The 27,017-nt window shown below is 41.6% G+C and overlaps 1 protein-coding gene and 2 long non-coding RNA genes across 3 annotated transcripts in view; 1 reads left to right on the top strand and 2 right to left on the bottom strand.

The window, feature by feature from the left end:
- LOC109622284 (xaa-Pro aminopeptidase ApepP) overlaps positions 1–25,251 on the bottom strand; it is a gene marked incomplete at its 5' end in the record, with an annotated part of 39,290 nt that extends 14,039 nt beyond the window's left edge. The window contains 1 exon segment of the mRNA XM_029867092.2: positions 25,199–25,251. Coding sequence (XP_029722952.2) covers positions 25,199–25,232 — 34 coding nt within the window.
- On the top strand, positions 7,017–24,842 carry LOC134285464 (uncharacterized). Its single transcript, XR_009996392.1, has 2 exons — positions 7,017–11,804; positions 11,866–24,842. It is a non-coding gene; the product is annotated as an uncharacterized LOC134285464 (long non-coding RNA).
- LOC134285463 (uncharacterized) lies at positions 13,067–13,787 on the bottom strand. The gene is made up of 3 exons (XR_009996391.1): positions 13,555–13,787; positions 13,295–13,461; positions 13,067–13,226 (listed from the first exon to the last, which is right to left on the bottom strand). It is a non-coding gene; the product is annotated as an uncharacterized LOC134285463 (long non-coding RNA).
- Positions 25,252–27,017: the final 1,766 nt, after the last annotated feature.

The raw sequence follows: 27,017 nt of genomic DNA, 5'->3' as shown, positions 1-27,017 counted from the left end.
TTTTAGGAGAAATGAACGAAAAATATGCGGGAGAAATCTCTGAAGGAGTTTCAGGAGAAATCCTGAGGAATGAATCGAAAATAATGAGAAATCCATGCAGGAATTCCAGGTGGAACTCCTGAAGGAAATCTAGGAGGAATCTCCGAAGGATTTACTAGAGGAATCCCCATAGGAAGTCCAGGTGAAATCTCCGAAGGAGTTCCAGGAGGAATCCCCGAAGGAATTCCAGGAGGATCCTGAAGGAATTCCATGAGGAATCCTCGAAGCAAATTCAGGAGGATTCTCCTAAAACATTCTTAATGAAATCATCAAAGAAATTCCAGGAGGAAACCCCGAAGAGATTTCAGGAGAAATCCACGTTAGAATATTAGGGGAAATTCCCAAGAGAATTTTAGGAGGAATCCATGAAGGATGTCCAGGAAGAATATCCGAAGGTATTCCAGGAGAAATTCCAGAATGATTTCTAGGCGGAATCTCCGAAAAAAATCCAGAAGGAATCCCCGAAAGAATTCCATGAGCAATCCCTAAATAAAGTCCAACGGAAATCCCTGGAGGAATTATATGAGAAATTCTTAGAAGTTATTCTTAGTCAAATCACTATGAAACTCCAGGAAAAATTCACGAAGAAATTTTAGGAGGAATCTACGAAGAAATTCCAGGAGGAATTCCCGAAGAAAATCCAGGAGAAATCCTCGAAGGGGAGCCCCTGAAGGAGATCTAGGAGGAATCCCCGAAGAAACTACAAGAGGTATCCCTGCAGGGATTCCAGGAGAATGTACGAAGGAATTCTGGTAGGAATATCTAAAGGATTTTCAGGCGGAATTTTTGAAGAATTTTCTGTGGATATTTCCGGGTAGGAGTAAGGATTTGCAGGAGGTATTCCCTAAAAAAATCCTGGAAGAATTCCAGATGGAAATCCTTGAGGAACTCTTGTAGAAACTCCATGAAAGATCCCTCAAGAATATCCTGGAGATATGGCTGATTATTTTCCTAAGGAAATTATTGAAGGAACCTCTTCAAGATTCCCTGAAGGAATTCCTTAATCAGCTACTGGAGAAATTTCGATCTCAATCTACAATCTGAAAGCACCCCATCAGGAGCGATCCCTGGACTAACTTCTGGAAGGGAAGAATCCCTAAAAGAACTTATCAAGGAATTCCCTAAGGATATCCTGAAGGAATCTTGGATGAAACGGTTATAGGGTGAATCACTAGACTTCGCCACTGCTCTAGTCTTCGCCCCCCTCCATACAAACTCCATTTTTATGTATGGAGTGGCGAAGATTAGAGCAGAATTTGGGGGGGGGGGGCGATGATCAATGTCTAGAGCTTTTACCCTATAAAAATCCTTGAATAAACTTCTGGAGGAATCTCTGAATTCTCCTGGAGGTATCATTGGATCTTCCTATAAGATTCTCTGAAGAAACTTCTGTATAGATTTCTAAAGAAGCTTCTGTAGGAATCCCTGAAGAAATTTAGGAGGAATCTCTGAAGAAACATCTGCAAGAATCCCTGCAACTCCTGGAGGAATCTCTGGTGGAACTTCTGGAGTAATTTCTGTAAGAGGTCCAGTAGGAATTTCTTAAAGAATTTCAGAAAGAATCCTTGTAGGAACGGCTGGACTAATTTCTGAAGACCTTCTGCAAGAATTCCTGAAAAAACTTCTCACGGGATTCTTGATGGATCTCCAGCTTCACTCGACGAATACAGGTCTTCATAATTCGTGCTCGGTGGTCTTATACTTATTAAGGTATGCACACAGCAAAATCTAGCCACCGCATTTTGGATAGATTTTTTACAATTTTCAACAAATCGTGGCAACCTATGGCTCAAATGAAAGCTTATTGTGTAAGGAATCGAAAAATATTTACTTCTTAAGATATTTTCACATTGTGTTTAAAATATAGTCAAGGGAACCACAAGTCCTCGAAAAGTTTTTGCACAAACGTGCTGAAAATCTGACAATGTACATTAAAACGACCATCCCCGCAGACTTAAGTTAGCTTTCAAGTGTTCGGTTCTATACATCATTACAACGTGGAAAGGTTGCAGATTAACTTAAGACCAAGAAATAATCAAAGTTTAGCAAGAAATGCATAGTTTTGTCAACAATATAAATTTGTGGTTTGAAAAACCGAACTATCAAAAATACATGTACAACAATTCATCTTTTTCACTACGGGAAATGTCGGTAAAAATGGCTGGCATCCCTTTTTTAAAAGCTTATATATTGTGTATTGATTTGGATTGATTTTTGTGCCCTGCTTATGGCGGAGAATCCTTGCGTTTGTATGCAGAAAACTATGTGGAAATTGTACTGCATTTTTTCTAAAATTGTAAAATTTCATACACCTCAAAACTCAACCCAATTAAACAATATTGAGTAACCGTGAATTGGAACCTTCAAAAAATGTCAAGAAAGGCTGCTTTCATCGAAAAATAAGATTGATTTTGACACAAAGGTGGTAAAAATTTCTTGGCAAGCGATCGAAGGTACTGTGCAAAACTTTACGCAAGGACTCAAGCACAAAGCTTGAGATGACGGATATAATGAGTCCAATCAACAATGTCTTGATGTTGATTTAAAGTAAATTAATGCTTTTTTATGATGAAATGCTTCTGGTTTGAGAATAAGTTAAAATGCATTATTACTGCTTGATTTTCTTTGGCTAGATTTTGCTGTGCGCATACCTTAATTGGATCGAGAGCGAAAGTGGATACGCAGGGGTGGCAACGATCTGGAAGCAAGCATTAAATTGGAACTTTGTGTGAAGAATTAGCATTAAATTAAAATTCACAAATATAAAAAAAAAACTAAAAAGATTGGAACTTAGCAGGACATGGCAGAAGAGGCAGACCCAGAGGCTCATGGTAACGCAGAAATAAAGGAGGTAGGTAAAAATTTGATCTGGTCCTGGTCACAGGTCAAGGCGATTACGGGCAATCGCCATGGATGGAGATACTTCAATTCAGCCCTCTGCACCACCATGGGTGCCCAGAACTGAAAGTAAGTAAATTCCACATAACCCAATGGGAGCATATTATGCTGGAACTGGAAGTATGCTTTGAATAGTCATATTCTTGAAGGTGGCAAAATCAGTGAGCTGTAGGTCGTTTTTATTCGCCACTTTGAGGGCGTTGGACTTCCCTGTCATTGAAGTTCTCAGTGTTCAGAGTTCTATGTTATTCCTACAGGTATGCCATGGGTGCCAACACAGTTCGCGTTAACCATCATTTTCTAACCATTACTCTCATAAAGTCAAGTTAGTAGAATTGGTTTGATTAATTTACGAAATACGATCCTTCAAGGTTCTATAACGCTTATAATTCCATCTTTTTACGCCTATGCATACCATGCGTCGTTCATAAATCCAATCAATCGGCCACCGCCATCCCATCCCAACCATCCGGCCCGTGCCTGGTTGCAATATGCTAGCCCACCATACGTGCTTGGTGTCGATTTTCAAGGTCATTTCCGGCCGCAACGCTCTAAGCCAGATGTTTTCGGTCGACACTTCCTCGCACTGTATAAATAAATCGGGGATCGCTAATGGACGATGCGATGCGATGGAATCGGCGCGGCGGCAGCCTACATAACTTCTTCCCTCGTGCGTATTTGGTTGCATCGATGGCGGCGTCGTGGCGTGAAGACAACACGTTTTGTTTGTTTTCGCCGTTTTTCCTAGAATGTTTAGATATTCCTAACTTTCAACGGGAACAATTTTTTTTACTGATTCAACGCAGAGCTCAAACAAACCTTTGTTCGGTGGTTTTTGCTGTCTGATTCCGTCGGTTATTGGTTATCAGTCGGTCATATGGAAGATGATGGCAGAGATTTCAGGCGAACTAGAAGGAATGCAAAATGAGGTCAGTAGGGCGCGCCGGGCGACGACGCCTGAATAGCTGCCGCCGTAAAATTGTTTGATCCGAAGTTAGTAAAGATGCAATGAACACGGCTTTTGTTTGCTTAAACCGGGAGTGCCGGTGCCGACTAGGTCAGTTCGATCAGTTGAGTTATGGAAAACTTCCTTTTCGAAGTAAACGTTTGCATTTGCATCAGATCCATAACGGGCGATAACTGAAGGGTTGTTTTTTTTATTATCGCGATTGACGAGCAAATTACACAAAACCGAAATTGAAATTATTGCATTTTTCACGACTTTTCTTTTCATACCTATCTGTGGAATGATCAAATCATCCAAAAACCATGATTTTAGGCAAGGATAGATGGAAAGTGATTTGTCTATAACTCAGTTCAGAAACATGTTACTATAATATTAGAGGCGTTGTTACTACAATATGAGAGGCCTCCTTCCTTATCCCTGCATATTTCATATTTCGACTCGCGGCACGAAGCCGTCACGGGATGCGTTGTGCTTCTCGTAGAACTTCCGTGAGAACGGCGCAGCAGTTCCAATTCATCGCACTCCGCTTCTTTCAGCTGGCGCTTTTTTCCCTCGAAAGAGGCGGATCTGTTGCATCCGCCTCTGTTTGTAACGTTCCACGTTTTGTCGAGTTCCTTGCTGCAGTCCGTTAAAGTAGGGAGCATAAAGGTGGGCTGGTGTGTATGACACCTGACTTTCCACGTTCCACCAGAGGTTTGCTTCAAGTGTCTGGAACCAGGACACAAGTCGTGAGACTGCAAAGGCCCCGACAGGCGCAAACTGTGCAGGCGATGCGGCGCTGAAGGTCATAAGGCCCAAAGTTGCACGAGTCCGCCCATCTGCATGATCTGTAGCGGGAAATCCTCGAACAACAGACATCGGATGGGTGGTCCAAGGTGCCCGGCCTTTCAGAAAGCCGCAGTGAACAACAAATCACAGTGCAGGTAACGCAGCTGAACCTGAACCACTGTGATGGGGCTCAGCAACTGCTTTGTCAGGCGGTTTCTGAGTGGGAGACGGATATCGCCATCATATCGGACCCATACCGAGTACCAGCCGGCAACGGTAAGTGGGTCGCAGATGGAACCAGAAAAATGGCGGCGATATGGACGACGGGTAAATACCCCGTCCAGGAGTTGGTGTCTACTACCTATGAGGGCTTCGTGGTCGCCAAAGTAAACGGGGTCTTCTTCTGTAGCTGTTATGCGCCTCCGCGATGGCTGATCGAGCGGTTCACGCAAATGCTGGACCGCTTAACGACCGTGCTAACAGGGCGAAGGCCGCTGGTAATAGCGGATGACTCTAATGCCTGGGCCGTGGAATGGGGAAGCCGTTTCACGAATCAGCGTGGTCAGATCCTGCTAGAAACACTGGCCTTCTTAGATGTCGACTTGGCTAATGTCGGTACCAGGAGTACCTATAGTCGAAACGGAGCGGAGTCAATTATTGACGTGACCTTTTGTATTGTGGATTTACCGGCTACTTGTATTCTACCGGTCGCTTCAGTATGGCCTCCAAAGTAGCCGTTTTATAAAAAGAGTTACTTTAAAATAATTTTAAACATTTTTATTGTATGCGCTATTCCTCGTTGGGACTAGCTACTCAGCGACATTCATTTTTTGACAATCAAGTTGATTTTTATATGAAAACGGCTACTTTGTAACGGCTACTTAAGTAACCGGTAGAATACAAGTAGCCGGTAAATCCACAATAGTCCTGGCTTAACAAGTAGTTCGAACTGGAGAGTGGATGATGGCTACATTCACAGCGACCACCTGGCGGTTCGCTACAGTATCGACTACAACAACAGCAGACAGCGGATAGACGAAGAGGTGGCTAGGCCAAGGCCAAGCCCTCGCAGGTGGAAGACATCATACTTCGATGAAGGGGTATTTAGGGAGGCGCTCCGCCGTGAGCGAAACTTAATCGGTTTAGACGGCGACGAGCTGGTAGCGGTGCTCTCACGTGCGTGTGATGCGACCATGCCTAGGCGAGTCCACCCTAGAAATGGGAGGCCACCGGCTTACTGGTGGACCTACGCGATTGCGGACCTGCACCGCGCCTGCCTACGGGCTAGGCGGCGGATGCAGCGAGCACGATCAGAAGAAGAGCGAAACGAACGGCGGGTGGTGTTCGCTGCTGCAAAAGCCGCGCTTAAGACCGAGATAAGAGCAAGCAAAAACGCCTGCTTTGAGGGTCTCTGTCAGAGTGCCAATACGAACCCGTAGGGTGACGCCTACAGGATCGTTATGGCCAAGACGAGAGGTGTGATGGCTCCTACAGAGCAATCTCCATAGATGTTGGAGAGGATCCTTGGAGGACTTTTTCCGCGTCATGATCCTAGTCCTTGGCCTTCTTTCGTAGGACAGCCGGGGACTGGGCTGGCGACGAGGAGAGGGTCACCGATGTGGAACTTGCGGGATAGCTAAGTCCCTAAGCGTAGGTAAGGCCCCAGGTCCGGACGGAGTTCCGAACCTGCCCTTTAAAGTTGCTATTGCAGAGGCTCCCGAGATGTTCAGGTCTGCTATGCAGAAATGCCTGGACGTGGGAGTTTTCCCAAAAACTTGGAAGAGGCAAAGCCTGCTACTATTGCCAAAGGCGGGGAAACCACCCGGAGACCCGTCGGCATATAGACCAATATGCTTGATTGACACGGCGGGGGAGGTGCTCGAAAAGATCATCCTCAATAGAATGTTGAGGTTCACCGAGGGCGAAAATGGTCTTTCGAGCAACCAGTACGGGTTCCGGAAGGGGAGGTCCACCGTAGACGCTATCTTGTCGGTTACAAAAACCGCCGAGAAAGCACTTGAGCCTAAGAGGAGGGGAATTCGCTTCTGCGGGGTAGTGACTCTGGATGTAAGGAATGCATTTAATATCGCCAGTTGGGCTGCTATTGCCGATGCGCTCTTGCGTCTGGGGATACCGGAGTACTTGTACAAGATTCTCGGAAGCTACTTTCAGAATCGCGTACTAGTTTACGACACGGAGGTGGGTCAGAAGTCCTTTCACATAACCTCAGGAGTCCTGGGTCCAGTGTTATGGAATGTCATTACGACGAGGTGTTGAGGTTAGAGTACCCAGTGGGAGTGGAGATTGTCGGATTTGCAGACGACATTACGCTCGAAGTCTACGGTGAAACGATCGAGGAGGTGAGGTTGACTACCGACCACTCGATCAAGGTTGTGGAGGCTGTCTCACCACAAGACAGAGGTGACGGTTGTTAATAACTGGAAGTCGGAGCAGCAGACGGAGATCAGTGTAGGAGAGTGCACTATCCTGGTCAAAGCGCTCCGTCAAACACTTGGGCGTGATGATCGACGATAAGCTTACCTTCGGTAGCCACGTCGATTATGCCTGTAAAAGAGCCTCCACAGCTATTGCGGCACTGTCCCGGATGATGTCCAATAGCTCTGCGGTGTACGCCAGTAAGCGCAAGCTTCTGGCTAGTTTTGTTACGTCCATACTAAAGTATGGCGGCCCGGCGTAGGGCACCGCGCTAAGTACTGAATGCTACCGACGGAAGCTGGAAAGTATTTACAGGCTTATGTGCCTGATGGTTGCGAGCGCGTACCGTACCGTGTCACACGACGCTCACTGCGTCATTATTAGTATGGTGCCTATCAGCATTCTTATCAGTGAGGACATGGAGTGCTTCGAAATGAGCGGCACAAGAGGCATACGCAGGACTGCCAGGAAGGCCTCTATGGTCAAATGTCAGCGCGCGTGGAACAGTTCCACCAAAGGAAGGTAGAACCATAGGTTGATACCGAGGGTAGATAGTTGGATTAATAGGCGTCATGGGGAAGTTACATTCCACCTGACACAGGTCCTTACAGGTCATGGTTGCTTCCGACAGTATTTACACCGTTTCGGGCATGCGGATTCTCCCGAATGCCCAGTGTGCAATGGTTTAGAGCATAGGTTCCCAAACTTTTCGGGTGCGCGACCCCCCTTTGCTAGCAGACGTACTTTTCGCGACCCACCATAGAAATTCCCTCATTTGTTGTATGTTACAGTAAAATATTTTACTGTCCCTCGCGACCCCCTGGATGAAGGCTGGCGACCCCCCTGGGGGGTCGCGACCCACAGTTTGGGAAACTATGGTTTAGAGGAAACGGTGGAGAACGTTTTGTTCGTGTGCCCGCGTTTTCGCACAATGTGTGACCGCATGCTTGCCACATGTGGGGAGGACACAACTCCGGACAATTTGGTCCAGAGGATGTGTGGGGATGAGGTTAGCTGGAACGCCGTTTCAACGGCTATCACCCATATCGTCTGGGAGCTACAGAGGAGGTGGCGCGTGGACTTGGAGAATGGCTAGTTCAGATGCGGTACAAGAGGTGGTCCAGGGGTTCGAAGTCGGCTTCGTAGGTCATACCGGTGCCCAGTGTCAGTGTCAGCTGCTCTCAGGGGGGAAAGAGCAACTGACGAAAGTGCCGGGGCTGGGATCGAACCCATCACCATCTGCTTATGAAGCAAACGTGTAGTCACTACGCCTCGGACCCCGACTAACACAATACCGCCGTCAACGACACCAGCAGAGAAACTCAGAGGCGTATTATAGCCGGAAATCGAGCTAACTTTGTACACTGCAGAACTCTACGATCGAACAAAGTTCGCCGTCACACGAAATTGACTATCTAGAAAACGCTGACTACCGGTCTAGTCCTCTATGGGCACGAAGCATGGACCGTGTGTGCAGAGGACCAACGCTCTCTTGGAATTTGCGAACGGAAGGTGTTGCGTACCATCCACGGCGGAGTGCAGATGGAAGACGGGAATGGGAGGAGGCGAATGAACCATGAATTGCATCAGCTGCTGAGAGAACCAACCAACGTTCACACCGCGAAAATCTGGAGAGAAATCCTATCGGTACAGAAGGTGTGGTGCGCAGCGAGGTAGGTGGGTCGATCAAATGGAATACGATTTACGGATCCTTCGTAGAGTACGCCTCTGGAGACGCACAGCCATGGACCGAGTAGAATGGAGATGGCTTGTACGTACACTCAGGCCTTAGTTTGATCGAAATGGTTAATTGGTTAGTTAGCTTCAGCATAACATCGATTTAAGTTTAAATTTTTGGTATGTTATTTTACATATTCTTTTTCATACATAATTTGTAATTGTAGCATTACTTGCATTGACGACAAATAAAAGTAATAGTCAACGTATGCCTTACTTTACAGTCTATTTATTGTCGTATTTAACTCACTTCTTAATAAGCGATAATCGTTCCGATGAACCGTTTTAATTGAATGATTGACGGAGCATCCGCATTGGCACCGCAGATTCTCTACCGTCGTCATTTGTGGTTAGTCATATAAGTCACCATCACCGTCGTCAATTAAAGTCAAGCCAGTAATGAATATCAATCCCATGATCCATCATAATGCTAGAGGAATGGAATCCATTTCCCCTCGCGCCAGTCAGTGCTAGAACCGCGTCAACCGGCTTCTGAAGCATCTGGCATTAGTTTAGAGATTCAGCCTTAGAGATTAGCTTGATGCTCCATCCCCGGTCGGTCATTAATATCCAAACACTCGGGTCAGAAAACGAAAGTGCACCCACTCAAGGCAATGGGTGATACGAGTATGGTGTGTTATGTATATACTTTGTATAGACGCCTCCACCGCCTCCGAAAGTACTTGATCTTGTCCAGAAGGGAACTCCATTTCTTCACCTACTCCATAGTATTCCATCAGGCTGATCTGATATGCTGGTATAAACATGCAGTATTGGTCCGAAGGTTTGTAACAAAATTTGCCTTTTATGCAGTTTAATACTTTGGTACTGTTTTGGAGAATCAGAAACAATTAGAAATTTATATTGATAACTTTCTTAGTGTTTGTTTTCTAATGGGACTATTACCAGAGATGAATCAGCGCCCAAATGAAAATCTCTGTACTGAAGAGTAATAAACATTATTAAATAATGTGACCATTACTGTAGCTGTATTAATACGAAAGGCACTCGTAACATTCAAGCAAATAAAAACAATCCAATCAAGCAATTGGTAAACAAATGTTCGCCTGAATTAGCCCGTGTGTGCGCGCTGGCTGAACTTGAACTTGAAGCAAACGGCTTCCAAGAGTGTAGTAAAGCGATCAACGTCGACCGACGACGTTGGGTGCCAAGCTGCCAAGCGTGTACGTGTAGTTACATACCTCCGCAAAGACGATAGACGCGGTGCTACCATACAGTGTACAGAATCGACCCGCGCCCTTTTCGTCACAGAGTTTTGATGTATACACATGATCGAGTATGACTATCGAGTAAAGAGGAGAGCGTCCTACGCGCATCTCGAGCTGGCTTGGCAAACACTGGTGTAGTTGATCGCGATCGAACCTACCGGGAAACCGTTGCCAAATTCTGAACCTACACGCGCGCTGTGCGCTCTAGATCAATGCGAGAATTTTGATCTTGAAATAAAAAAGCAATCGAACCGAGTTATAGGTTCTGGAATATCGGTTGCCCGCGTATTTTAGATAGTGGGTTTGATGTGGTCTTGATCACGATTTACTGGGGCCAAGACTTAGGCGTAAACTGAGCAAGGAATTTGCGATTGAATGTGATATTGAAAATAATGTAATGTCAATCGCTTTCCACAAAAAGCAAAATATTGCTTATAAATCAAGTAGTACAAGTAGTAGATTATCTTTTTATGAGGTAACAGCACGGCTGCTAGGAAGGACGAGATTCCGGTCGAACCTATTAATCGAGGAAGCGAACTAAATAAATCAAATCACAAGATTCTTATTAACATATGAGATGATGAAGTATTGTTCACCAGCTGGTGCAAACTAGAAAGTGCAAGAGAGGTAAGTGCAAGAGAGGTATAACATTCGGCGTACAAAATACTGTCGCGTGTCTTGTTCAACAGACTGAGTCCTTTGGAGGAGTCCTCCATCAGCAAATACCAGGCTAGTTTCGACGGATCTCTACCGTTTAACCTATAGAACAAGTTTCGGGAGTATAACTTGCAGTCTTTATCAGTTCATTAATTTTAAAGTAGGGCACGATTAGGTGAAAATAAATTAGCTTTGGCAGATAATGGCAGAACATGGTTAATTGTAGAAACTAGTCAGGCTAAAAAGTGCAATGTTGCACAATGTTCTAATGTTGAGAAAAGCTGGCAGAAACTCAATTTTTGAACATCTCTTAAATGGGTTTCAGTATATAGATCATTCATCTACAATATCAGAAGTGTTGACTGTCTTTCAAATTAATTGGAATAAATCGATAGTTGGACCAACCTTCTGTATCTGGGGTATCTGAGATCTATGTAGCTGTCAACGAAGATGAAACAATACAATACGAGTAGCGAAGTAGGTAACACAAACTCGGATTTTTGATTAAATTTCCCTAATTTCTGAAACACTTACTAAGTTTAATAGTTGATTGAACCTTTGTTCTGAATTTATTATTGAATTCGTTAGAACATCTAAATAAATACACATTTCTAAATAAAATAATAAAACATTGTACAACACAGACAAGCTAAAATGGCACAAATTTCCCAAGTGGAGGAGAACGTGCCTCTGGAGCCGGCCTACTGATTCTCTAAAGGAAAAATGAGCTAAAAAGGAGTCTCGAACATTTTACCATTGTCGCATCAACCGCAACAAACTTTAAGAGCCAGTTCGCGAGAACCGCGACCCCCTTTCCAAAGGAAGTGGAATCGATGTGCTCCGATTGAACTGAAATTTTCAGGGTATGGTTTTCCATATAAAAGATGATATCTGGCCGATTTTCAGATTTTTCCGTTAGGGGGAAGTCAAGGGGGAGGTCAGCTCAATGATATAGTTTTAATATCAGGTTAATATTTTTGATATTTTTAATATCATCGAAGCAGCTCAGATTACTAAAGAGATTTTCCCATCAACATACATCTGTCAACAGAAGCACACGGACCGAATGCAAGGTTTATTGCAGGAGTGTATTTATTTTCTATTGATGCATTTAATCATTTTAATTATTTTCAGGACAAATAGCCAAGTTCTGTTCAATGGTTGTTTAATGCGAGACGGGATCTCTGAGTCATTGCTAATTGACATTTTTGGTGTTGGAACCTTGCTACCTGTTCTGTTACCAGATTACTTTTGAATAGCGATTCCAGAATGTATTTAATAACGATGTTCAATCGTGAGAAGTTTGGAGGTTCAGTCCATGTCTTACGAGCATATTTTTTATTATCCCTGCACAAGTCTGATGTAGCAAATAAAGAAATTAGGGATAATGGTGGGTATGACTTTACTTTCGGAAATAGAACGACGTCTCTTTGATATGTACCTACAACATCCGGCTCTCAAACTTTTGTTATCTTGCAGTATACCAGCATAGCCTTCCTTAAATCCTGCTGATGAACCGAATGCAGAGTGTGAGAATATGTGAATCGAAGAAAATTTGTGCTCGGCTGTTCAGGTTGCATTCTAACTTGCCGGTCGAATATCATGTATATTATCTGCTAGCGCAAGCATATCCAGGGGATAGGGAAACTGAGGATTCTTAGCTACTATTAACTTGTGGTTTCCTGACTAAAAGTACAAGTTGGGAAAATGCATTAGAGAGCTATTAAGAGGCCGAGATCGGTTCGTTTTTGGTTATTGAGTCAGACGATTAGGTGACTCGGCTATTTCTAGAAAACAACCACGGGGTGTTCAGTCACTCTTGAACAGCTCCGGGTGTAGTTTCACAACTCTACTTTTAAAACGCTGCCCACATAATCACAAACTGTAAATGCAACGTTTCTCATACTGTGGATGACTATTAGCAATTGTCATGTAACCATTCCTCAGGCTGTCCAAGATAACAGTAAGACAACTATTCTATGTACAGATTTGCCAGTTTGACAAATGGTAATCCGCCAAATTACAGTTTGTTGAATAGGCGGTTAAGATAGGTTACCATAAAAAATCGCTCGTTTTCTCGAACAAATTTTTCGCAATACAGTAAAGGATACGGTCAATATATTATCCAGTTTTTCAGACCATTCACTGCATAGCAAATGGTTGGACAACAGTTCCACAATAAATCTGGGAGAAAACGAGCACTGTATGTGATATTATTGATTAATGGTATTTCATGGTATTTTAAGCCTATGACATATGGTTCTGCTGCATTTCAACCGCTTAGAAATAAAAAGGCGGTTGTGTTTTCTTTTCTGTAGATTTTTTATTCATCAACTATTTACCATCTATTCCAAGACTCATGCCCAGCAGCCACTCCCATCCTACTAGATGCAATTCCTCCACCAATTGTTGCGGCTCCAACGAATGCCGGCAGTGAGCCACATTTTGTTCACTTTTCCCTGCCGGCCGTTGAGCGACGAGAATCGGAACCATGTCTACAACACAAAAACAATGCGTATTCGTCAGTGCGGATCACCATCCGCTGGTATCGATTGCAACTCACATGAACATTTTGCTAAACGACATCGCTCTTCTTCTCCTTTAGTTCTACCGGAGGTTTTCAACAATGCTGAGGTTAAAGCTGCCGCAGGTCATCGGTATTGGGAGTTACTGGGCTGGATCTGTCGGGGAATGCCTCTGGGTCGAGCTCTGGGTAAAATCCGTGCACAACTGCGAAGAGAAAAGATCGATGGTTTGTTTAAAAAACTCACTTTCTGACGCCAAACCTGTGGCCAGGCATTGAACCCTTAGTAGAATACTCACCGAAATGCATAAAATCTGCCGTTTCAGATGTATCCCGGAACGGATTTTCCGAAACTGCATTTAAACACCAGCGACCAAACAAATTACTTTTTTTTTTCTTTTTTTTATTGCAAAATGTCAAGCTGCAAGTAGTTGAGTAGATCCTCTGGTCAAGTTTCAATCGATCACAAATACTAATGTACGAAACTGTTTGTCATATTGTGCAACATTAGTAAAATGTAGTTGAATGCACATGTGTCAGTGTGTTGTGCCAATATGAATGTAAACCATTTGACAAACTGTGGTTCTATTTTTCAACCATTTCTCGCAAATATTCATCCTCATATAACTTAACAATAACTGCACAATATAATACATTGTTACCACTTGCTATGGGTTAATTAAACCATTGAATACAGTCGAATGCACAGACCTTCATATTGTTGAACATGAAAACAACTGTGTGTGGTATATTAACATTAACACATACAAGATATTTATTGTGTGGAGATTAAGGCAAATTGTAATTTGTTATGCGGGTGGTTAACTTTGTGTCAGTTATAAACAATGCGTAAAAGCAAGGCATATCTGATGATTTTTTTAATATTAGGATTAATATTTTTGATATTTTATTAATTTTGATACCAGATCGGGCTGTCCTCCCCCTTGGGGGAAGTGGGGTAAAATAGCCCTCAAAGATTTCATGTCTAAAAATAGGTAAAATCACTAAAATCGCAATAACTTCCGCAAAAGTTAACGGATTCAGCTGAAATTTTGGATGGACACTCTACTCCTATGGCACTTCCATTTAAGCCAAGCGTTGGATATTCTTTGATATTTAATTTGAAGAAATAGGTTATTTTCATAATTTTGTTGGCGATTTTCAGGGCGCCTGTTTTCGTACCAACAGAACTAGGATAAAAAACTGAGTACTACGTTTTGAAGGATTACCCAAGAGCTTTCATTTGATATGTGACCCAGATGCGCCAACTTAAAAACTTTCGAAAAAAAATTTTTTTTTTTCTCGGGTTTGCATTTTACCCCATATTTTAAGCTATCTCAAGAAGTGTTGTCGCAAATTATTACAACGTTATTTAACTTTCAAGGGTTTTTCTTCAATATTAATTCAACAGAAAAATTATGACTAAGAAATACAATTATTAGATTTTTTCATTTGGGGAAAGTAGGGTAAAACGGACTAACTCAACCTCCTTTCGAAATAACGTTGCTACGATGTTCTCTGATCGGTCTTTAATTTTCAGAGTTCTTTATTCTATTCAAGAATCCACTTATCCGCAAGCGGTAATGGCGGCGGCGGGCACAAATAACACTAGTTTACAAAATAAAACGAAAGTCGTGAACTTCTGTCAACGACCAGAATTTTTGAAGCACAATTTAGTACTGATTTCGAAACCGTGCTTCAAAAATTTTTAAGTAGAGCACTTTTTGAGTTTTAGCTCAATATCGAGTTTTACAACTTTTAAAAATATTGAATTTACTAAAATTCAAATATCTTGCGTTTTGTTCAACCAATTTCAAATCTTTTTTTATAAATTAAAAGCTGAATACAACACCATTAGATCATCTGAATGCAGGTTTTGCGTCAGATTGATGAAATTCAAGATATTGGCGAGTTTAAGGGACGATCTCCTTAAATTTTAGCCAAATTTCCAAAAATATATGAAGAAATGTATTTTTTTCAATAAGAAAAAAACAATCTAAAAATTCTTTCTGAACGTTTATTTGACATATCATATGTAGGCGAGTTACAGTAAAAAAATCAGCTCAATCGTAGCATTGATTACGGAGAATGAGATGTGTGAAGTGAGCGACGTTGCTTAAAAATAGAACAAAAATCGATTTCAAATCATCAACCTTGTATGGAAAGTCGAAAAAATTTCCTCTCTACTGTAATTTTTTTCCTTCGCGTTTTCGAACTCAGGGCATGATTCTACACCAAAAATGATCATCAGCTTACCGAGTTCAAAAATGCTGTAAACTAGTGTAACCGATTCGAATTTTGACGTTTCTTGGGGATCGCAATCGGTTGGCGCCACCAAACGGTGGGTGAAGGGGTGAGGAGGTGAATGAAATTGTTTTGACATTCCCCCACGAAACGTCAAAATCCGAACCGGTTGGATATGCCCGCCGCCGCCATTTCCGCTCGCGGATAAGTGGATAGATGCTTTATCACATTTTTTTTCTTGAGAGGATAACGAGGTAAAACAATTCTCAGAAAAAAATGTTGAAAATAATCAAAATGTCAAAACCTACAAATGCTTTGGTACAACTTGTCGAAATTTCATGAAATAAGAAAAAATTTCTTAATTTTTATTGCTTATTCAAATGAGCAAGTCTGACAACATTTTGACGTCGAGAAATGTCACAAATTAGCACGTGGTGTGTGATTCGCCGGATTCTTTCTCGATTTTTCTTTTGACATGCATCTCCGGCTCAATTTTCTTTTTTTTTTCTTGTGAAAGTTGCAGCAGTGCACAATGGTCCACGACAAAGATTTACGAGGAAAGATGCATTCAGCGCCTTCAAATGATTTTTTGGACAAATATGGTCTTCTACGAAGTCGTTCCCAAAAATCAGGCCCTCTTTTCAATGTACATCAAAATTAGGGTGGTCCATATTTTCGAAGAAATTGGGAACCAAACTTTTTTATTTGCAAGAATAACTGTATACATTCTTCAGAAAAGTTGTAGATCTATCAATTTTGAGCAAGTTTCCTGAAGACTTTTTTTTGTAGCTTTAAAATTGACCGATCTAGAGATATTTTTCTGAACAAGCTTAGGGTGGTTCAAGAAAAATCGGTTTTCTGGCGTTAACTGTTTCAGTTTCGATTTTTCATCAAAGCCACCCAAGAAACACTTGTAGAGCATAGTTTTTTGAAAAGGTGTTATGACGGGTTGGGGCAATCATAAAAATTATCTTTGCCCGCATTCAAAAAAAGAAACGTTGTTATAAAACACATCAAAAAATTAGAGGGGTGTTTTTTTGTAACTTAAGTAAAAAATACTTGAAAAGTGCCTATTTTTTCTAGATAATCATCAATAACTTTTGAACGGAATGACGTAGCAACATTCTCAGCGAACGAAAATGCGCTTTTTTTGGAAACTGTAAAAGTGGTTCTTACGCGACTTAAACGAGAAATTTTAAACAAAGACGGTAAAGCAATAAAACGATTTCTAGAGTCACCCTTTATCTTTATCTTTTTTGTTTCAAATTTCACGTCAAAGTTGTCTAAGAACAATTCAAGAACTCAAAAATAACGCATATTTTCGTGCGTTGGGAATGTTGCTTCGTCATTCCGTTCAAAATATATTGATGGTTTTCTAGAAAAAAATAGGCACTTTTCCAGCATTTTTCACACACCAATCGGTCATATCACCTTTAAAAAAATATTTTTTAGGAAAAACACCTGTAACTTTTGAACCAAAAGAGATAAGGACCATTTCAGCGCATGAAACGACGCGTTTTCAAATGCTCTACAAGTGTTTCTTGGGCAACTTTGATTAAAAATCGAAACTGAAAAAGTTAACGCGAGAAAACTGGTTTTTCTTGAACCACCCTAAGCTTATTCAGAAAAACATCTCTAGATCGGTCAATTTCAAAGCTACATAAAAAAAAGTCTTCAGGAAACTTGCCCAAAATTGATAGATCTACAACTTTTCTGAAGAATGTATACAGTTATTCTTGCAAATAAAAAAGTTTGGTTCCCAATTTCTTCGAAAATATGGACCACCCTAATTTTGATGTACATTGAAAAGAGGGCCTGATTTTTGGGAACGACTTCGTAGAAGAACATATTTGTCCAAAAAATCATTTGAAGGCGCTAAATGCATCTTTCCTCTTAAATCTTTGTCGTGGACCACTGTGCACTGCAACAACTTTCATGAGAAAAAAATAAGAGAAAATTGAGCCGGAGATACATGCCAAAAGAAAAATCGAGAGAGAATCCGGTGAATCACACACCACGTGCTAATCTGTGACATTTCTCAACGTCCAGACTTGCTCATTTGAATAAGCAATATAAATTAAGATTTTTTTCTTATTTCATGAAATTTCGCCAAGTTTTACCAAAGCATTTGTAGGTTTTGAAATTTTGTTTATTTTCAACATTTTTTTCTGAGAATTGTTTTACCCCGTTATCCTCTCAAGAAAAAAAATATGTGGTAAAGCATCTATTCTTGAATAGAATGAAGAGCTCTGAAAATTAAAGACCGATCAGAGAACATCGTAGCAACGTTATTTCGAAAGGAGGTTGAGTTAGTCCGTTTTACCCTACTTCCCCAAATGAAAAAATCTAATAATTGCATTTCTTAGTCATAATTTTTCTGTTGAATTAATATTGAAGAAAAATCCTTGAAAGTTAAATAACGTTGTCATAATTTGCGACAACACTTCTTGAGATAGCTACAAATATGGGGTAAAATGCACACCCGAGAAAAAACATTTTTTTTTTCGAAAGTTTTTAAGTTGGCGCATCTGGGTCACATATCAAATAAAAGCTCTTGGGTAATCCTTCAAAACGTAGTACTCAGTTTTTCATCCTAGTTCTGTTGGTACGAAAACAGGCGCCCTGAAAATCGTCAAAAAAATTATGAAAATAACCTATTTCTTCAAATTAAATGTCAAAGAATATCAAACGCTTGGCTTAAATGGAAGTGCCATAGGAGTAGAGTGTCCATCCAAAATTTCAGCTGAATCCGTTAACTTTTGCGGAAGTTATTGCGATTTTAGTGATTTTACCTCTTTTTAGACATGAAATCTTTGAGGGCTATTTTACCCCACTTCCCCCTAACGGAAAAATCTGAAAATCGGCCAGATATCATCTTTTATATGGAAAACCATACCCTGAAATTTTCAGCTCAATCGGAGCACATCGATACAAGAAGGGGTTGCGGCTCTCGCGAACTGGCTCTTAAGGTTTCTAACCTCACAAAGTACTAGGCGCATTAAGAAGACTGGAATGTCGGGATCTGATAAATCAACCTCAACCCGAATACACAGCGTCATCCGACGCTGGCGGAAAAGGACAGTTCGGCGACTGGATGTTGTCCCTTGTTCGACCGACCCGATTAATGGATATGCGGTACAACCTGTGCGAGCAGTGGTGCCACTCCACCTGCGCGAAGGTTGACGAGAATGTCAAAGAACGAAGTTTTACATGCGCAAAGTGCATCCTACCATCCGGTCGGGAATCCACATGAACTTCTTCGATTGCAGGAGAAAAAGGTGCTCAACGAGAAGTTATTGATGCAGCATGCGGAGGAGGAATGCGCTCTGCTGAAGAAGGCACAGGAGGAGGAAGAAAAAGAGAGGAGCAAGAGGATCATGCAGGAAAAGTTGGATATAGCCAAGCAATATTTGAATAGGTAGTACGAGGTACTGCAGGAGAAGGAGAGATCAAAAGAAGGTAGGAGTCGGAAAAGTCTTTCCAGCACTCGGAGTAAACTCAGTGGCGTTCAAAAGTGGGTCGAGAACCACTATATGGCCATGGCAACCGGATCCGGGATGCATCAAGTCCCCACTGGCACCACACCAACCACCGAAGCTGGCCCCAGGGATGCATCTGCTGGACTTCCGTGTGGCGGGACATTTCAAGGCACTGCAGCTCATCCTGATGTTCCTAAAGAGCCTGTTGCAGTTAATATTGCCTCGTGGGGGAATTCTGATACCTCGCGCTGTCCAAAATCCTAAAAATTCGGTCCCGGCTCCACCACCCCCACCCCTACTATTTCTTGCACTCCGTCTACATGAGGTAGGGTTCGCGCACCGTCATTTTTCTCGCAACACAGCAAGTTGGACCACTAATTTATTCAATGGAGGTATCGCCACCCCGCAGCGGCGACAAGTCTAGAGCTGACTTAGAACGTGAAGTTCGAGAACTAAAGCAGCAATTGACCAGCATTCAACCATTGCCGCCATCTTGCATTTTGAGTAGCCATCTTTTTGTCATCATTTTTGTACTTCACTGCCGCAATTCTGCAAAGTGACGTAAGCGACATTGATAGTTTTGGCCAATTTTTTGGTTATTATGCATTAAACACTTACTTATTCTCTAAGTTTCTTTCCATAGATGATAGATAACACCTAGATCTTGCATTCTAATACAGCAGGAATACCGCAGTGTTATTTTTATCCCAGATATTATATATAATATACCAGAAAATATCGAAATTTTGAATGGCGCTTACGTCACTTTGCAGAATTACGGAAGTTCAGGCGTTTTACTCTTACCAAGTACCGTCTTACCCCGCTGGTTCGACACGTTTTAATACGACACTTTTTAATTCGTAACCCGCTTATTCGACATATGTCGAATTAAAAAGTGTTCAAATGTCACAGCGATGTACACCGTAAAATCAAAACAGTTTAATATAGCGTTTATACTCGCACCGGCAGCAGCTCCTCTTGTAGCCGCTAATTCCGGAAGTTCTGAGTTGGTGCTATTCGACACCCAAACCACCTGGAGACCAACCGGAATGAACTGAGGATGGCAACAATCGTAGAAAGAACGAGCGTTTTATTCGCACCGCCGCGATATCTTTGAAATAATGTTTCAAAATAAATCCGGAAATCAAAGCAAAAACAAAAATAGAGTTGCCAAATTTCAATGAGCATAATGGTATAGGATGACCAGTTTGTCGAATTAAGGCTCAATTGAGAATGATGAATGTTCCAGAACTAAAAAAGCACTTTTTATCAAGATGGTCCACAAAACGAAGAAAACAAGAATGTCCAATTGCTTATTTAGTCAATTATGACAATCGGACACGCTGGTTTTGTTCGATTTTTCGTTATTCTGGAGAAAAGTGCTTTTTCAGTTTTGGATAATATGCGATTCTCATCTGAGCCTTAAAAGTTTACCCCGGTTATTCGACAACAGTCGGTGTCGTATTAGCGGGGTAATACGGTACTCAAGTATACCCAAATTGCATGGTTTTAGAGGCTAAAACTCTTTAGTACAGCCACCATCTTGATTTTTGAGCTTTGGACCATACCAAGTATACCCATATTGCATGCCTTAAGAGTCTTAAACTCCTTAAAACAATAGCCATTTTGAATTTTTGGCCGCCATCTTGTATATTCTTGTCACCCTTTTTGGTCCCCGGACATCTTCTGTATGCCAAATATACTTATATTGCATGTTTTAAGAACCTTAAACTTCTTCAAACAGCTGCCATCGTGAATTTTGGGCAGCCATCTTGTATATTCCGGTTGTCATTTGTGGACTCTGGACATCTCCATACCAAATATACCCATATTGCATGGTTTTAGAGCTTTAAACTCCTTGAAACAGCCGCCTTTTCTAGTTGTGGGCCGCCAACTGATATTTTACAGGGGATAGACAAAATGATCGGGACGGGCAAAATTTTCACTTTTCAAGAAATGTTCAATTAGCTGTAACTTTTCGAAAAGTGCATCAAATATTCTCAAATTTTTACTGTAAGTTCCTCAACTAGTTGTGTATCAGTGGACATTGGACATGGAAAAGATCGGATAATTCTTCACGAAGTTATAAAGATTTCTGAAAAAGGAAAAATTATTCGATAGCCAACTTTGAGCTGTTATATCTCCGGATTCAATGAACCGAATGCAATGAAATTTTGACCATTTATGACTTATATAACGATCCATGAAAAACCATTGACTTAACTTAATATTCTTAACACGGAAGAAAGTTATAACGATTAGATTATTTTTCTAATAAAACACCAAATTATCCAAAACATCAACATCGTTTCAAAATTCAAGATGCAAATTATAGTTTATTTAGTTTCCCTCTAATTGACATATATATAAATGCGTTTTGAAGGAAAGTAACAACATAGCCGCCAATAAATTGAAAAAGTAATGGGATGCATATTAAAAATAGACCAATTTACTAAAAAATCATGAGAAAAATAAAATCGCTATAACTTTTTCGCTTGTTGAAAATTTCAAGTTAAGTAAAGTGTTTTCTAGAGTTTATTATATAAGTCATGAATGGTCAAAATTCCAATGCAATCGGTTCATTGAATCCGGAGATATAACAGCTCAAAGTTGGCAATCGGATAATTTTATCTTTTTCAAAAATCTTTATAACTTCGTGAAGAATTGTCCGATCTTTTCCAAATTTTGTTCACTTATACAAAACTAGTTGAAGAACTTACAGTAAAAATTTGAGAATATTTGATGCACTTTTCGAAAAGTTACAGCTAGTTGTACATTTTTTGGAAAGTGAAAATTTTGCCTGTCCCGATCATTTTGTCTATCCCCTGTAGGTCGTCGTCTTTAATTTTTGGGCGATTTTGTTGTTTTCATAGATGATTTCCGCATAAAATTCGGCAACCATGCTGAAGTTTACAAAATACGGCGAAATTTGATGAGTCGCATAATAGAATTCGGTTCAGTTTTATATATAACCATTTGGCTAGTTCACCGATGGTGGTAAGTGGTATGGATCACTAAAATGGCCATAACTCTGGAACGCCTTGATCGATTGCAATCAATTTTTAATAGCAAACAATGCGGTAAAATTCCGGTTCGATTCGAGCTATATTCCGTAAAATAAATCAATGGGAAGTGCCTTAAAAATAAGTAAATTGTGATAAATGAAAAGCTCTACCTTTTTGCCTTTGCTGTACACCGAAGTGTACTGAAAGGCTATATGTTCACTCTAAAAACGAGTTGTCGATTTCAGTGATTCGAACAAGCACCGGTATAACTGGCTGTATGCAACACCCCATCATGCGACACATCAAACTGCAGCGATTTTTGTTACCCTTAGCATGTGTTGGAGTATTAGGGGAGATCGAGTGACAGAGCCCAGGAGTTGTGTGACTGAACAACTTTTAAGTTGAAATATATTTCATATTAAATTCACTTTCAATGTTATACAATTTAAATTTCTTACATTTCTGGGCCGGCCGAAGGTCATTAGGCCGAATGGTCATTAGGCCGAATGATCATTAGGCCGAATGGTCATCAGGACGAATTGAAAGTTAGCCGTTGTTTTTACATTTTCCAACAATTTTTGCCAAAAACTAGTTTAACAATGAAACTATAAAGAATAACCTATGTTTTAAAGAAGGAAAAATTTATGAATTGAATATCAGCAGTTTCAGCGAAAAAAATATTTTAGCAATGATACTAGAAAGAACAGCCTGTATTTAAAAGAAGGAAAAATTCATGGGTAAAATATCAGTAGATTCAGCATCAATAAAGTATCTTCGTGCCTGTCACACGGTACACACATGCAAAAAGGTCATTTGCAGAGAAAGCTCTCAGTTATTTCGAGTGGAGCTGAGAAGCAGGCTTTGTCTCAGTGGGGACGTAACGGCAAGAAGAAGATTCAATGACCATTCTGCCTAATGACCATTCGGCCTAATGACCATTCGGCCTAATGACCATTCGGCCTAATGACCATTCGGCCTAATGACCATTCGGCCTAATGACCATTCGGCCTAATGACCATTCGGCCTAATGACCATTCGGCCTAATGACCATTCGGCCTAATGACCATTCGGCCTAATGACCATTCGGCCTAATGACCATTCGGCCTAATGACCATTCGGCCTAATGACCATTCGGCCTAATGACCATTCGGCCTAATGACCATTCGGCTTAATGACCATTCGGCCTAATGAACATTCGGCCTAATGACCATTCGGCCTAATGACCATTCGGCCTAATGACCATTCGGCCTAATGCAATGTGGGTATATTTGGTATGGGGAAGAAGCAAGGGAAGAAGTCTAGACTCCAAAAATGGCAACTAGAATATCCAAGATGGCCATCGACAATCCATGATGGTGGCTCCAAATTCAACATGGTGGCTGTTTTATGGAATTGTAGGCTATAAAACCATTCAATATGGGTATATTTGGTATTGGGAAGATGTCTGGAGTCCAAAAATTACGATTAAAATGTCCAAGATGACGACCAAAATATCTAAGATGGCGCCTCAATATTTTTTTTCCTCCCCTGTTGGGGAAATTGAGCCACTGCGTTCAATAGGCTGAACTTTTGTGGCATAAAATCAATATTTAAGACGGTGGTTCAAAATTCAAGATGGCGGTGGAGAATTAGGCTCTAAAACTATTCAATGTGGGTATATTTGGTATGGGAAAGACAACCGGAGTTCAAAAATGGCGACCAGAATACTCTAGATGGCGTCTCAAAATTCATGATTGCGGCTGTTTAATTGAGTTTTGGGCTCTAAAACCATTCAATATGGGCATATCTGGTATGGGAACGTCCATAAATTACGTCACGCCTTGAGGGGGGAGGGGGGGTTCAGCAAAGTGTGACAACCCATACAAAAAATTCAGAGGTCCCATACAAAAAGTGTGACATAGGGGGGGGGGGGGTTGAAAATGGTCGATTTTTACGTGACGTAATTTGTGGACGTTCCCTATGGGGAAGAAGTCTAGAGTCCAAAAATGGCGACCAGAATTTCCAAGATGCCAGACTTTAATCTAAATTGACGGCTCAAAAATCAAGATCACGGCTTTTTTTCAAAAGTTTAAGGCTCAAACAAATATCAAGAACCAGAAAAAACGATATGATTTATGGAACCATGAAATGGATATCTGTTAAACGTATGAAAGTGCGATATTCATAAATAAGTCACTTGAGTTTTGTAGAAATGGGTTTTCGAAGGCACGAGAAAGGCGCCATCACCGCTAGGTAGATTAATTAGGGTTTTTAACAGAAATATCAACTATTCGTTGTTTCAAGATCAGCCGTAGATATACAATAGCTTATGGAAACTGGTGAGCCACGTGAACCTTTTTGACTTATTTTTTTTCGCGTGCAACACCGTTCAGTTAAACGAAAATTGCACCGTAAATTTGTTTTTAAATAAATTCAAAACTCACTCAACAAAAACGTGTAACTGTTTATGTGGTTCTGGCATAACTTGAGCGTTAAGGGACCAATGACCCTTGTGACCCTTGTGCATAAGAAGTTTTAAAGCTTTCAATGACAACATAAGATCTTTGGGAGTGCTTCTATTGATTTGTTTGAAGTGTTTTCCAGTAAGTGTTCCAACTTTAAAAAACCATTCGAAAATTTGTTCAAATCCTTGATTGAAATTATTCTAAAGATTTATTCGAGCTTGGTTCGTAACATTCTCAAAAACATTGTTGATGCAGTGAATATACTCCATACACTGTAAATCAAAATGTCAATTTCACTGATCACAGTTTACAATATATTTAATTGCGTACACATTTGAACATTGCATCGTCTAAACTGCCGTTCAAACACTCAACATTGAAGATACGCAAATATCCAGATGCAAGCGAAGATACCTACCAAAAACACACACATTCCCCCCGAGAAGCATTTTGCTTACAAATTCACACACCGCAATGACGCAATATTAGATCCGCCAGAAGTGAGGAAAACATTTTCCCGCCCATTTCGCCTCTCCCATTTTCCTAGCCAGGAAAACATCGATCCAAATCCAGATCCAGATGATGACGACCACCGCACCTCCGCGTCGCGTCTCGGCGATGATCGTAGTGTTTCGCGAATCAATTTTCCGCGCTGGTCAATTTATTTACGAAAATTGGCAGCTCCGAAGCTGTGGTAGTCAGCTTTGCGGCTTACCACCCACTAACGGATTTTTATCGGTTTGATTTATGACGGTGTCCCGTCGCTCTCACCTCCAACCAGCAAAAATGCTGCTAATTTCCACATCCTGATGGTCTGTCTATAGTGCTGTTGCTGCCGTGAAACACTCCTCAAAACCAAAGATCGATCTACTCCACGCATTGGATCATAATTTACTGGAGTGCTGCTTACTATAATCCAGCAGCGCGGTATGCGGCTGTCCAGAAAATTTCGGATTTCCGCGCCAAAACGGTCGGTCGGATGACTTTGTTAGTTTGGCAGTTAATCACTCCGTATGACTGGTAGTTTTTCAACCGTTTAGCATTAAACGTTTCACTCAATCAAGATTTGAACGGCTCGACGCGCGACACGCGATGCGTAGGTACTGCCAAAGTGTGGATTCCAAGTCCACACCCGCGAACACAAGAAAAAAAAAAAACGCTTTTCCACGGAACACCCGCGACGAAGCCAATTCCAAGTCTCAGTTGGTTTACAAGTGCGTCTTAATCGTAGCGAAATCGGAACTAGACTGAGGAAAAACTGCGGGATTTGAAGTCAGTCATCTTCGCTATAGCCAGAGCCAGGCAGAGAAGAGTGGCGGCGTGTCGTTGGCGGTTTGCGGATTGGATGTTTAGTAGTAGGTAGGTAGGTATATACTATAGCAACCGACCAGCTAAGAAGCGGAGGAAGGCAGCTTGTAAGAATATCGAAGACTAATATATGTGTGTAATATCATCAGTGAGCAGCAACGGGCTAAGGCACAAACGCGGAGTAGTGCTCTTCCCTCGTAATATTCATTGTTGATGTTTACTACGCTATAGAGTGCATACATCAGAGGTTTGCAAAACAATTTTGCAAATCAAAACATTGTTAAATAATTTATGTTTGAATAAAAGTAATGATACTAAAATGTACAAAAACTTCAATTTAGGTAATGCGTCGGAAGTGCATATAGGAAATTTGTATCAAAATGGATTCAAACCTGGAAAGAATCTGTTTATTATTTGAAAGGATTTCAAAGTTTCTGGGAGTTTAAGGAGCGTCAGTGACTAGGAGATTCTAAAGTGATGCAGAAGGATTTAAGAGCGCTTTCAGATGAGTTTCAGAAGAATATCAATGGCGTTTCACGAGTGTTTTAGTGGGCCTCAGGGGGCTTTAGGGGCTTTCAGGAAAGCTTCAGGGGGGTTTAAGTGGGATTTCAGAGGAAATTCGAGTCGTTCCAAAGCGTTTTAGGGAGCTTCGAAGAGTTCAGGATATATGAGGTGTTTTGGCAGAAATAAAGGACATCCAAGAATGCTAGCGAAGGATCCTGCTGGGGGTTTAAGGTTTTTCATTAGATTCCATAAGGTTTCAAAGAGTATCGAGCGGGGGAGAGGGGCTTCAAGGGAGATCGCTAGGATCAAGGGGTCCTGTCACTCTCCCATGGAGGCTCGGGTCTTGGCTAGTAACCAGACTAGACTGATCGGAGGGAAAAAGCTGCGCAATGTCCGTACGCGTGTCCGTAGTGGCGTGCGTACGATACGGCTTGCACAGAGACCGTCAGCAGGGCCGAACCCGCGCAGGGCACAAGCTCCTGGACGGGGAGGGGTGCAAACTCAACTAGCTGTTGTTCGGCTCGCCACTCTTCGTCCTCTGCCACCACTAGTGCTATGGGCATCATGCCCGCTAGCACACATACCGCGTTCTTTTGAGACCGTGCGATATGCGCTGACCACCCTATGGCACATCAGCCTGTGGATACTCTCGAGTCGCTTCACGTTTCGGTTCAGCACTAGCGCATTCGATCATGCAGCGGCACCATACCGTAGTAATGGAGACCTAATGGAGCTTATGCTTACTCGAGACTATTGCCGAGTCTGGATGGTATCGTGC

This window comes from Aedes albopictus, chromosome 1 (genome assembly GCF_035046485.1).
Source record: "Aedes albopictus strain Foshan chromosome 1, AalbF5, whole genome shotgun sequence".
NCBI lineage: Eukaryota > Metazoa > Arthropoda > Insecta > Diptera > Culicidae > Aedes > Aedes albopictus.
This window is presented reverse-complemented; position numbering and strand designations above follow the sequence as displayed.